This window comes from Leiobunum rupestre, chromosome 4 (assembly GCF_980474605.1).
Source record: "Leiobunum rupestre chromosome 4, qqLeiRupe1.1.hap1, whole genome shotgun sequence".
Lineage (NCBI taxonomy): Eukaryota > Metazoa > Arthropoda > Arachnida > Opiliones > Sclerosomatidae > Leiobunum > Leiobunum rupestre.
The window spans coordinates 6,843,714-6,856,716 of NC_143387.1; the positions used below are offsets into that span (position 1 = coordinate 6,843,714).

General features: G+C 33.0%; 1 protein-coding gene across 3 annotated transcripts in view; it reads right to left on the reverse strand.

Annotated features, from left to right (window-relative positions):
• Positions 1–13,003, reverse strand: part of Ino80 (chromatin-remodeling ATPase INO80) — a 39,155-nt gene that overhangs the window by 14,696 nt on the left and 11,456 nt on the right. For all 3 annotated transcript variants that reach the window (XM_090170730.1, XM_090170728.1, XM_090170729.1), the window contains 12 exons: positions 12,912–12,967; positions 12,490–12,741; positions 12,327–12,380; positions 10,104–10,307; positions 5,856–6,072; positions 4,330–4,397; positions 4,200–4,254; positions 4,032–4,132; positions 3,832–3,945; positions 3,668–3,763; positions 3,140–3,430; positions 2,963–3,080 (listed from right to left, as the gene is read on the reverse strand). In XM_090170730.1, the coding sequence (XP_090026856.1) occupies positions 2,963–3,080; positions 3,140–3,430; positions 3,668–3,763; positions 3,832–3,945; positions 4,032–4,132; positions 4,200–4,254; positions 4,330–4,397; positions 5,856–6,072; positions 10,104–10,307; positions 12,327–12,380; positions 12,490–12,741; positions 12,912–12,967 (1,626 nt within the window). The remainder of the gene's footprint in view (positions 1–2,962; positions 3,081–3,139; positions 3,431–3,667; positions 3,764–3,831; positions 3,946–4,031; positions 4,133–4,199; positions 4,255–4,329; positions 4,398–5,855; positions 6,073–10,103; positions 10,308–12,326; positions 12,381–12,489; positions 12,742–12,911; positions 12,968–13,003) is intronic.

The window sequence follows — 13,003 nt, forward strand, 5'->3', positions numbered from 1 at the left end:
CCAAACTTAAAACAGTAGTGACCCCAAGGATTATTTTTTATGCAGTCTACTTGTTATACATAGTTTTTTAACTTAAATTCCAAATTATATGGAGCAGAACAAGCAATGCAAGCATAACTATTACTTGATAGAAACATATTTGAAATAGGCCTATTATACAGCCCCTTGCAAGTGCCCATTAAATTATTCATGCAAATCACACTTTGAATTTTTATAACTTCACTTGTAGGTAAGCGCAATGTATTATTTTAACATGAACAGGGCTGAATGAATACCAACTTAAATAATTCTTTATAAATTTCATCAGTGGAAAAACTGTAAATCCTTTCAAATATTCATTACTTTTAATTAATTAATACACCAAATATTAGAAGTGCGACCCAAGCTTCACAGAAGTATGACTCTGTATTCAACTTATGAAATATTTGTTGGAAAAAAAAGATAAGACTTTTCCCTTTCCCCCCTGCATTAATTGTTTATACATTGTAACAGAGTTTTTAACTGATATTTAATTTTTTAACAATATATATTCACTCGTACTGGCAAACCTCACTCGCAGTATCCACTTTGTATTCTCGTTATCAGGTAAATATCTGTTGTTTTTAATATGTTGTGTTTAAATTAAATAGACCAGTTTTTTTTTATTTAACTTGATTTAACCATGGATGTGGGGTGGCTGAGTAGTTAGCACTTTAGCCTCGCAGCAAGAGGAGCCGGGTTCTATCCCAGCTAGTGGCACTGGGTGAAAATCTGGAACCACTCCTTCTGCGTAGAGTTTGTAAGTTCTCTAACCACTGGTTAAAGGGGTTTTCCACCGAGATCTTCGGTTTCCCCTTCCCATAAAAACTTGCTGAGGTTAACGGTAATAGTTAGTCATTTCAAATCATTTTATTTTAAATTTGTTACATATTTTTGTAGAAAGAGGGCCAAGTCAACATGTGACTTATAGTGTAGGGAGCTGTTGGCTCGCGTGGCATGAAGGGCTTGCCACCACCCTCCTACGCATTGTAACCCGGCCACCTGTTACTTGATCACGCACAAGCAACATTGCTTATGTGGTCGAAGGTGGTGCCTTGGGTATTAGCTCTGTTTTTAAAAAAAAATAAAAAATTGTGCTCTGCTGGTAATGATGAAAATTCTTCAATATTTTACTTTGAATCAAATATTATCTTGTGACTCCAGATTTTGCTATTTAAACTTAGTGTGTTTCGGTTAACTGTTTTACATTCTCATAACAATTTTAAGGAAGAGAAACCCTGCTCAATTTTTTGCAGAAATGTCAGTTTTTACTTTTGTAATGTTCTAGTATTATATTATTAGCTACCTTTTCTTTACAAAACAAATATAATAGTGTTGGCCAATATCGTAATTTAACAGATACCGATACCAATTATTTAACCAAAGAAAACGTTACTGATACCGATATCTAACCGATAATTACTGATACCAATATCTAACCAAAAATTAATGTTGATTTAACCTTGACCTTTAATAACCCCATCTGAACTATGATCTTGACACCCTCTAGTGTGAATCATTGTTATTTGAGTATATGATTATCTTAGTCATTCTTTGGTCTGCCGGTTTTGGTAGAAGTTATGAGTTCAACCTAAAAGTTGTGCAAAATCGTATTACTAATGTTCGTTGTACATAGTGTTTTATTTAACATTTATAAAATTATTTCAGTTGTTCTAAGTCAGTCTTATTATTATGATTCCTTACCTTTCTAACAATTACCGATAACTATATCTAACCGATACCGATATACTTTCAATGAATTTTTTATCTATATTAATTTTTCATATTTATTAAAACTAAATTGAAAGCTGCTTTATAGGTGGTTCTAATTTTATGGTGAATATCAACACACCAACGCATGTCCTATTTTTTTTTATACTTTAGACGATACTGAACATTACTGTGTTCAAATTATTTTGCGGAAATAAAAATTCACAGATTAATTTTTGAAAATTAACTTTTTCTATTGTTAATTCTAGCGTTAATTTTCAGTTTGTGGTGTAGTAGTTTACAAGAAATTTTCCGTTTGTGGGGACAAAGTATATTCTATTTTTCTTGGTAATATGTCCTCTAGATGGCCCATCATGATTAGCAAGACTCTATTAGCAAGAATGGGGTTGGGGTGGCGCCACACACCCCCAGCACTAGAGCAAATAGAACGTGCGGTGCCAACACTTAATTTATGATTATAAATGGGAATGCGTTGGTGTGTTAGTAGTTTGCCCCCATCACGTATCCTACTTCACCTACAACAATTAAGCGGGCCAAATGCGTTGGTGTATTGATAATTTTCCTAATTTTTCTTCAGTTAGACTGATGCAACAACACTAATACAAATTTCCCTGACATCCACAAAATTATGCACCTCAAGTAGATGGCTTCCAAAATTGGTTGTAATTAAATGAGGATCTTATATTCCCACCTCTCCTAACTTCTAGAGAGCAAGAAGTACATATCCCTTTCGAAAATAATGTCATCCTTTTTAACAGTAAATTATTTCGATATTTCAGATTTCTTTCGAGAAGCCATTACATAGCTTTTTGCGACATGTGGCATAAGCACGTGAAATAATTGTGGGCTTTCGGTAGCCAAATTAGCAAGCCAAAGGTCAAGGTTAGTGGGGCCATTTGCCTGGTTTTTGATATTGGTTTTAAAATATATGGAAAAATTGGAAAATATCGGTATTGGTAATTTTTATATCAAGTTAAATCAGTAATTTTGACGCGAACTGATGAATCGGCAAAATAATGATATCGGCAACTGATAACGATTTCATATTGGTTTTGGACTTTTGGCACATCACTATTACATATCAAATCATATTAGTGAAGTTATATAAAATACAGTTTAAGCTACAAATATCAATGAAGCCCAATAGACCAGTTACACAAAACTCTTAAAATATTTCGTTTAAAAAAAATTTAGGAAAGAAAGTTTTATTTACTTTCATCAATTGCAGATTTGTTTTCCGCATGGTTTTCAATATCTTTGGAGAACCATTCGTTAAACTCCTCATGCGAGTCAAAGAGGGTTGGCATTATGAAATGAAGAAGAGCCCAAAGCTAAGGAAAAATTTTACAACTTTATAATAAAAAAGTACACAGGCCTTATCTTTACATACCTCTGCCATACTATTCTGTATAGGAGTGCCAGTTAACAGTAGGCGATTTCGACATCTAAATCCTAAAAGAAGTTTCCATCGAATACTTGATGTGCTTTTAATTGCCTGAGCTTCATCTAATACCATGTACTGCCACTTTATTCTCTGAAAGTACTTTATGTCTTGAACAACAAGCTGGTAGGATGTAACCAAGACATGATAAGGAGAACTCTCAGTGTGAAGTTCATCTTTACAATTCCAAAACTTCCTTAACACTTTTCTGTCACTGGTATTTCCCCAATAGGGCAATACCTAAAATAAAGAAGTGCATCATTTTGTATGTTTAAAACATGGTTTTTGTATTTTCCACTAACAATTGTAAGAAGCACACAGTTATTACTGAACACTATTTATATTCCTTTTTATCCATGATAGGACATGTGGTAATACTATAAATGGGCAAATGCCTGGTGGAAAATGCATTCAGGGGGGATAACTAAAGTTGAATTTTAAAATCTAATAGCAATGAGTTATGGTGAGGATTCTTACCTTAAATTTTGATACAAATCTGCTTAACTCTTGTTGCCAATTGTGTAGTGTTGATGCGGGAGCAATAACTAAAAAAGGACCCCAAATACCTTGAACCTAAGAAAGGTAATTTAAAAATGTGATCGTAATTTACTACAACACTATAATAATAGCAGTAAATATACCTCAGCAAGTAAAGCTAAAAAAGCTATTGTTTGAACAGTTTTTCCAAGTCCCATCTCATCTGCCAAAATTCCGTTTATACCTTTATCATAAAGGTTATTGAGCCAATTCATTCCCTAAGAAGAAAAATATTTCAACTCAATTATTTTCCTGCCAGCCTTTCCAAAGCCACTATCACATTGAAAAGATGTTAATAACAAACCTTTAATTGGTAAGATTTAAGCTTGCCTTCAAAAAGGGCTGGTTGAGGATACTCCATTTCTGACATGAGTGATGGATCAGTCAAACGAAAATTTTCATTAACTACATTTCATTAAAGAACAAAACTTGGTATACAGCCAAAAGGAAAAGAAAAATAAGTTGAACTTACAATATTCACTAACTTCGGGCAGAATAGGTTTTCGGGATTCACCAAAAATGCTAACCTAAAATAATTTTGATAAACCAATTTTGGTAAATTACAAGATTTTTCTTTGGAAATGAGTGAGTAAAGAAAGTACCTTGTCTTGGTGGGATTGGTATGCTTGTTGAGCATTAAATAAAGCTTGAAATTTCACCGTATCTGGATCTACAAAAGAAATTTTAAACGTACCAGGTTTTAAAGGAAACTGCGACTGTTTAAGATTTAGGTAACCAAGTCATATAAGACAATTGAACTTGAGAAACAACACCTTAACTGTGGCGGCTCCAGGGGGAAATTCAATCCTACCAAGGGGGCCTAAAAAATTGAAATTTATGGAAACATTTGGGAGTTATCATTTAAATTACTTAAAATTAATCTGGAACTTCTTATAGGGAGCAAAATAATTGAAATTCTGAGAATGAATCATCATATTTTGATAGGTTTAGGAAATAGAAAGGGGCTTCCAAAATCCTTCTAATGGGTTTGAAAAATTAACTTACTTGGTCTACCTGACCATTGTGGAACAGCCTTTATATTAATGCTTTATTCGACTTATTTTTAACCATTTTAGATATGGTTGTATAGACTCCATTTAGTGGCAAAATACTAAGACAAGTTCATTTTATTTATTTTCGATACTTAAGACGATATTGAACATTTCTGTGTCAAATTTTTTTTGCGTAATTTATGTGTTTCAGCGTTTTTTCGCCCAAAATTTGGCATGTTTAATTGTCACAGGTGAAGTAGGATATGTGATGGGCATAAAAGAAATAAATGGGCAATAAAAGTAAAGCATTTCACAATTATATTTGGCGGAAATGGTTTAATTTGCGTAAGTTAAATGTTACAAAAACATTTTACACGGTCAAGGATCAGGGGAGTGCAAGCTGCTGCCTTCAAAAACGCCAAAAACCTAATTTTCCCCTTGACATTTTGCGTGACTACAGAACATTACTGCGGCCAAATATCCAGGGATAAAATGTTTCTTCGACAAAGAGGAGGAAGGGCCCTTTATAGCGTGAGCCCAAAGTCCTTCTATACAATTCGTGTGCACCCTGGTTTCAGGATACTCTACCCACATGCCACTGTGCAAACTTTGGTAAAGCACATACATCCGAACACACGATGAGTGTAAAAACGTTTCATAGACGAATACCAGATGTAATATTAAACAACGCTCTCGTGTTGGGGGTGCTCAGTGCCACCCCCAACCCCATTCTTGCTTATGACGATGGGCCGTCTAGCATCGCGAATTAGAGGTTTACCAAGAAATACAATATTGTCCCCACCCAATAAAAAAAACCGCTATATTTGGTGTATCCTATTATACCACCAACAGAAAATGGGGTTAGAAATTGTTAATTAAAAAAAATATCTCCACGTGTTAACATTTCTGCAAAATAATTTTAACACAGAAATGTTCAGTACCATCTAAAGTAACCAAAAAAATAATAAAAAAATTAGACGAGCATTGGTGTTCTCCCCATTCAGTAAACCAAATTAAAAAAATCTTGCGCTTGCCTGCCTTTTTCATAATATTCAAGAAAGATTGAATTTAATTACATATTTGTAGTAGTTCAAAGTGCCATAGTTATTTGCATACGAATTAGAAAAAATTAGTACCATAGTCATCATCAATGGTAGGAACAATCATTGGGTCTTGATTAGGCTCTTCTTTGATGACGATGGTTTTAAGTTTTGATTCATCTAATTGACTGAGTATATTTTGTTCAGTTTCATCAATACCCATATCACCAGTCCTCATCTTCCTGCTCATAAAATGGGCGTATAGTTCAGTCTGGGTTATTAGAAAATTCAATTTTCTCTGCTGTCGTTTGGCCTGCAAAGAAAAATCCAGATTTGTAGCATACAATAGCTCCAATGTAAAATTTTACTTTACTATTATAAGTGAGGTACTGAAAGTGTTGAAAGATCTAGGAGTCATGCTTTAGGGCTAATAACAATGTCACATATTCTATTTATATATTGATTCTTTGTAACAGGTAAGCAATAATTATAAAAGTAGGTTTTACTCACTGGAATGCGTTAAAATGGGCTTGGATCTCTTGTATTTCAACTAATTTGAAAGTTGTAAACTTTCTAATTTTTTTTAAATATTAAAAAGAATTCAAAAATCTAATTTTAAACCAAATCTGAAAAAAATTTAAATGGTAGGGTGGGGATCTCTGGTTGGTGAATAACCCTCACCTACACTTGTAATTAGGCCGTGGCATTCCATGTGAAATCAACACTCAAAAACCTGACCATCTCGGATTTTAATGAAATTTTGCATATAGATTTCAACAAAAATGCAAAGTTTTATTGAATTTTCTCAAACGGTTTTCAAAATATGGCTGTTTAAAATTTTTTAAAAAAATGGCCAATATCACAGGACTGGTTTATTTTCTAATCCCCATAGCAGCTGTTCTAATTAAGCTACAGAGTTGCGAATGGTGTCATTTTACTCAGCTATGTATGCCCTTTCCAGCGATATACACCATATGTACATTTGTTTAAAAATATATTTTTCAAATTTCAAATTATTTTTAATTTTTTTTTTTTTTAAATGAATCATCAAAATTAAAAAAAAATACAGTGAATAGTTTGTATCTATGTTAAGTGATTGACCGAATTTCAAAGTGGGAGGTTCATGGGTTCATAGTTAAACATTATTTAAAAAAACAGGTTTTTAAAAAAGGTAGCCTTTAATATGTATACATATATGCATGTGTACATATAAATATTTACACATAATATGTTTACATATATGCATATATATACTTATAATATAATTATACAGGCTGTCCAATAAAAAGATGAACCAGAGGAAATATTACCAAAGATATTTTTCCGGGGAAATTGATGTTTTCAGATCGCATAGCATGCGCAGGGGTCATTAGATGAAACCAAACTGTCTTGAGAACCATTGGGCTTAGATATTCGGTTCCAAGTAGAAAGGTGTGCGCCATCGCATTTTAGGCCCAAGTGACTCTGAACCGATGTAAATTGCCCAATAGGAACCCAAGAAAATAAACACCAAAACAAGCAGGCCATAAATTAAACTGTCCGAGATATCACAATTATCTGTTAATCATTTAGAAAGTACTTGTGCTACGTTATCAACATTTTTAGGACAAATTCACTGTAGCACAATTTTACGCTATTAAAATTCGGTTTACCTTGAACCAGGTCTTCAAGGTCATTTGAAATGTATCTTGAAAACCGTTAGGTTTGGAAGGTTGGTTCCGATTCGAAAGGTGTTCTCCATCACTTTTTAGATACAAATTTATTTTAACAGACCTAACCTGAGCTTAATTGAAATAAATTTTAATGTTGGTAATTAGTCATTGAACATTTGTATTCATGATCTTCTGGTTTTTGGTGTTAGTTTCTTAGCTTCCTATTAACCAATTTACATGACCCCCTGCGCGTACTATGCGATCTGAAAATATCAAATTCCCTGGAAAAATAGCTTTTTAATTATTTACTCAGGGTCATTTTTAATTTAGTGGACATACTGTATACATAATATTCATATATGTATATATTATAAGTATATATATGTACATATGTAAACATATTATGTGTACATATTATATATGTACCCATGTGTATATGTATACATAGTATTTATGTATGTACACATGCGTACCCTTACCAAAAAATAAGTTGGCTAAAAAATATTTAAACTTGGTTTTAAGTAGGTTTTAAGTTGGTATTTGAGACAAATACCAACTTAAAACCTACTTAAAACCAACTAGAAGTAGACTTAAAACCAACTCTGATTTTGCTTAATGGAGGCAACTTAAAACCAACTTAAAACCAACTTGAAACTTGCTTAATAAAGACTACTTAAAACCCACTTAAAACTTACTTAATAAAGACAACTTAAAGCCAACTTGAAACTTACTTAGTAAAGACAACAACATGTTTAGTGGGTGGCCTACCACCAGGGTATTTGCACTGCAGGCAAGTCAATATAAAGGCGGACTGACAGAAGCAAACCTAGGCCTTTAAACCACTTAACAACTACTAAAATATACATATACATACTCCCTTTAAAACTATATATTAAGGGGGGCTAAATACCCCGGGCGCCATTTTCTCTCGCTACGCCTCTGCTGGAACAATACTAGTCACAAGCATGAAATGTGCCCGAAATATTCTGTTAAAGAGCGACCCTTGGACGGATCGTTACAAAGTACCCTCGTAGGTTCTTAGAAATATAAATACGTTCTTTGCATATTTGGACGAGCGTAGTTATTTAGTAGAAAAATATTCGTCAAAACATTTTAAACCTTCTCGCGATACAAGCACAAACTTAAAGCCAACTTAAACAACTTAAAAATAATATGAAATTTTCCGACCACTTAAAACCAACTAATTACCAACTTAGAAAAAATAAGAATTTTCCAGCCTACTTAAAACCTACTTAAAACCAACTTATTACCCCTTTAACTAGTTTCTTGAAATATGCTGGCAACTTGAGCCTACTTAAAACCAACTTAATATCAACTAAAATGTGTAAACCAACTAAAAGCCAACTAAAAACCAACTTATTTTTTGGTAAGGGTATATGTATACATAATATTTATATATGTACACATGCGTGTATATGTATACATGATATTTATATATGTACACATGCGTATATGTATACATATTTATATATGTACACATGCTTATATGCATACATGTTTTATATACGTACATGTGTATATGTATACATGCGTATGTATACATATTGAAGGCTACCTTATTTTAAAAACCTTTTTTTAAATAATGTTTAACTATGAACCCATTTCGTCAATCATTTAACGTAGATACAAACTATTCACTGTATTTTTTTTTTAATTTTTATGATGCACTTTTTAAAAAAATCAAATTCAAAAATAATTTGAAATTTTAAAAATATATTTTTAAACAAATGTACATATGGTGTATTTCGCTAGAAAGGGCATACGTAGCTGAGTATAATGACACCATTCGCAACTCTGTAGCTTAATTAGAACAGCTGCTATGGGGATTATAAAATAAACCAGTCATGTGATTTTGGCCATTTTTTGTAAATTTTAAACAGCCATATTTTGAAAACCATTTTAGATAATACAATAAAACTTTGCATTTTCGTTGAAATCCCTAGACACTTACCCTTACCAAAAAATAAGTGGGTTTTTAGTTGGTATTCACATTTAAGTTGATATTAAGTTGGTTTTAAGTTGGTGGGAAAATGCCTTTTAAGTTGGTATTTAGTTGGTTTTTAGTGGTCAGAAAATTACATATTATTTTTTAAGTAAGTTTTAAGTTGGCTTTAAGTGGTCTTTATTAAGTAACATTTTAAGTAAGTTTTAAGTTGGCTTTAAGTGGTCTTTATTAAATAAAATTTTAAGTAAGTTTTTAGTTGGTTTTAAGTTGGTGTTAAGTTGTTTTTAAGTAGGTTTTTAGTTGGTATTTAGTTGGTATTTGTCTCAAATACAAACTTAAAACCAACTTAAATAGTTCTTAGACCACTTATTTTTTGGTAAGGGATATCTATATGCAAAATTTCATTAAAATCCGAGATGGTCAGGTTTTTGAGTATGTTGATTTCACATGGAATGCCCCGGCCCGATAAGAGAGGGGGGGAAGCCGGTACAAATTACGGTGGCCCATGCAGCCTAAGGGCCTGGTTTTTAACAAATGAGGTATACTAATCTCCAAAAAAGTATAGTTAACTCCAGTAGTAATGGCTCTCTTGGGGCCAATAATTTATATTTTACCGCAGTCAGGGGTAGCTCTCAGCGTTATACAAACAAATTTAACGAAAACCCACTAAGAAAGACCAGGTATTTAATTGTGCAAAACACTTAAAGACACACTTTTTGCTCTTACCTCTCTGAGCTCAATATCCATTCGTAACTGCTCTTGTGCTTCTTTTTCTGCTCTCTTTCGGTGCTCTTTCTCAACCTTTTCATATCTCTTCCAATAAATCAGCATTTCTTTTGTTAGTCGACGTGACATAGATGGTGTGTCTTTCACCACTTTCTGAGACAAAAGCGCTCCTTTACGACACTCTCTTTGACAGCTCACTGCCAGCTGAAAATTTTAATGCAAATTTTTTTCTATTTTAAAAAAGGAAGATTCACTATTTACAATGATCAAACCTGTGGCGGAGATAAAATGTACCTACTGCCTTAAAAATTAAACATTTCAGCATAATTGGAAAAAAAATTAGAAATTGAAACGTTTAAAAAGTTGCAGGGAATGCCACGTATACCAAGTTGTCAGTTTTGTTCATGTCAAACAATTTGAAAGAGTTGTAATTGAGTACATTGCACAATTCTTAGTGACTGGTATTTGTAATCTAAAACTGTAATTATCTATTCCAATGGGAATGATACATAAGGAGCTTAGAGCAATTGTTTATTCAAACAAGGGATAAGAAATAGTATCTAGATTTTAACAAAGTGATCAAACCACTTCCAACTGTGTGGTATTTTTTTGGTGAGGTTTTGCTAAAAGAAAAGCATTGAAAACACAAGGACTGCCTCAGGGAGGCGAAGCTCTAGCTACACTACTGGTTGCATGAAGAAGCTCTAATCTTTAAAATAATAATAATAATAATAATAATAATAATAATAATAATAACCTTTGATTATCTGCTGAAACAGATGACACACTCCGGGAAATAAACAACCGAAAACAGATTTATAAAACCCGTTGTTCAATTAGTTTTATCATTTAAAATCATGGAAAATTCTCAATTGTTCTTAGGAAAATTTACGTTGTATCATTATTTTGTATAGTCAGATGATTAAAAATGTAAAATATTGTTTTGTAAACTATTAATTTTAGCTAGGTTTAAAACTATCAAACTAACAATGTAAGAGACTAAGAATTAATAGATGCATAGTCCAACATTCATGAGCTGTAAGTGGCCAAAAATGTTCGGTCACAACAGCATACGAAGTCGCTAATCATTCCAAGTAGCATTTTTGAGTGTTACAAAGGATTTATGGTTCTGAATTTAGAGGAAATATCAGAATCAAAACATTTTTAAAAAGATGGCTGGCTGGTCAATAAGCGAATTTAGAGAACCACACAGTTTAAAAAATAACTATTAAGATAGTGGCCTAATCTGACATCATAGGTGACTGAGTACATGTTGAGGTATGACAGCAGAGTACCATCATAGTCTGCTTTTTCACCAACTGAGCATGAATCAGTAAGTATCGTCATATTGAAGTTTAATAAAAACCAGATCACGGTTTGATCAAGAATTTCTTAATGTTGTAATGGTCATTAGGCGGCGGCTGTCATTTAACACAGATACCTAATTACTTTTATACTTTAGACAATACAGTGGTAAGGGAACTAAAGGAGAGTGGGCCTTGAGTAGCACAGGTTTACAGAAAGCAACTGAAAATCAGAAGTTGTGAGTAAGCAATAAATAATGTCATAAGTTAATGATACCTCTAAGTAGACAAATGGCTATGCTGCCTATGGCGGATATGCTTGTCCAAATTGACCTATGTCTCTCCGTACTGCGTATCAAAGTAGCCTTAACATAGACTTGGAACTGCCGAAGCTGACGTTTCTTTAATCCCGTTTGGTGCAAGGCTAGCTTGAACTTCCCCAAAAGAGATAAATTTCGGTATTCCCTTAGAAAATTCGTTCCCCCCGCAGAGGCCAAAGAACGTTTTTTTGCTATTGGTTTATTTCTCTCAGCCCAATATAGTTTCATTCTCAACCGCACAGCGGCGCTGGGTCCGAGATATTTTTCAAAACTTTCATTATCGCGGGAATACGGAGAGACAAGATTTGACATCACATTTTCTGGACAAAGATTCCACCTTGACAGGGCTTATTTGTCTACTTAGAGGTATCATTAACTTATGATAATATTATTGTTTATAAGATGCCCTTTTAATTTTTTGCTAGGGTTAATCTCATGCTCTGTATTTATGACTATTACAATGTTGTAATCTTAATTCAAGCTCTTAAACAAAATAATAATTGAATTAAATCCAAAGATTTGTATAAAAAGTAAACTTCAATAAGTCATTAACGTATAGCACTTTCAAAACTGAAAATTAACAACGCAGCTTCACTTACCCTCTTAGCATTTGTCAAAACTTCTTTATGAGCAGCTAAAATTTGTTTTTGAGCCTGCAAAGAGAAATGGATTTAATATTATACAAATGCATATATCTAGAAATATACACACACACACACTATTGCTTTAAAGTTAGAAGTCATGATAGAAAAAAAAACTCACACGACTGATTTCTTTTTTTGAAAGTGCAACCCACAGTCTCTTTCGTTTGGCATTCAAAGAAGCTTCTAAGGCTTGTGGATTTTGAGATTTTTTCTTTGAAGGTTTATTATTTCCGCTTCCACCTGGAATTTGTTGACCTTGAGATACTGAAGTTGAAGTAACAATGCCCAGCTCGCCACTGTATTCTCCACTCAATGTGGCAGAGTTTATGGATTCCTCAAGCTTCATGGCTTCTCTTATTAGAGTGGATTCCTAATATGGTCACACTAATCTTAATTTCTTACCATCACTAGTAATCTTCCACACAAAAATTTCAAAATATATCGGTGTAGTTAGGCTAGGTCCCATTTTTGACTTGTAATTTATGAAATTGGTATTGGGCATTAAAGAAATTGATCAGAGGACATAAATAAAATTCATACTTGTTCAGAGAGGAAGTAATCTTCCTCTTTTTCCATTTTTCTTTTCTTGGATTTATCTAAAATGTAATAAATAAATTCAACATAAGAAAAAT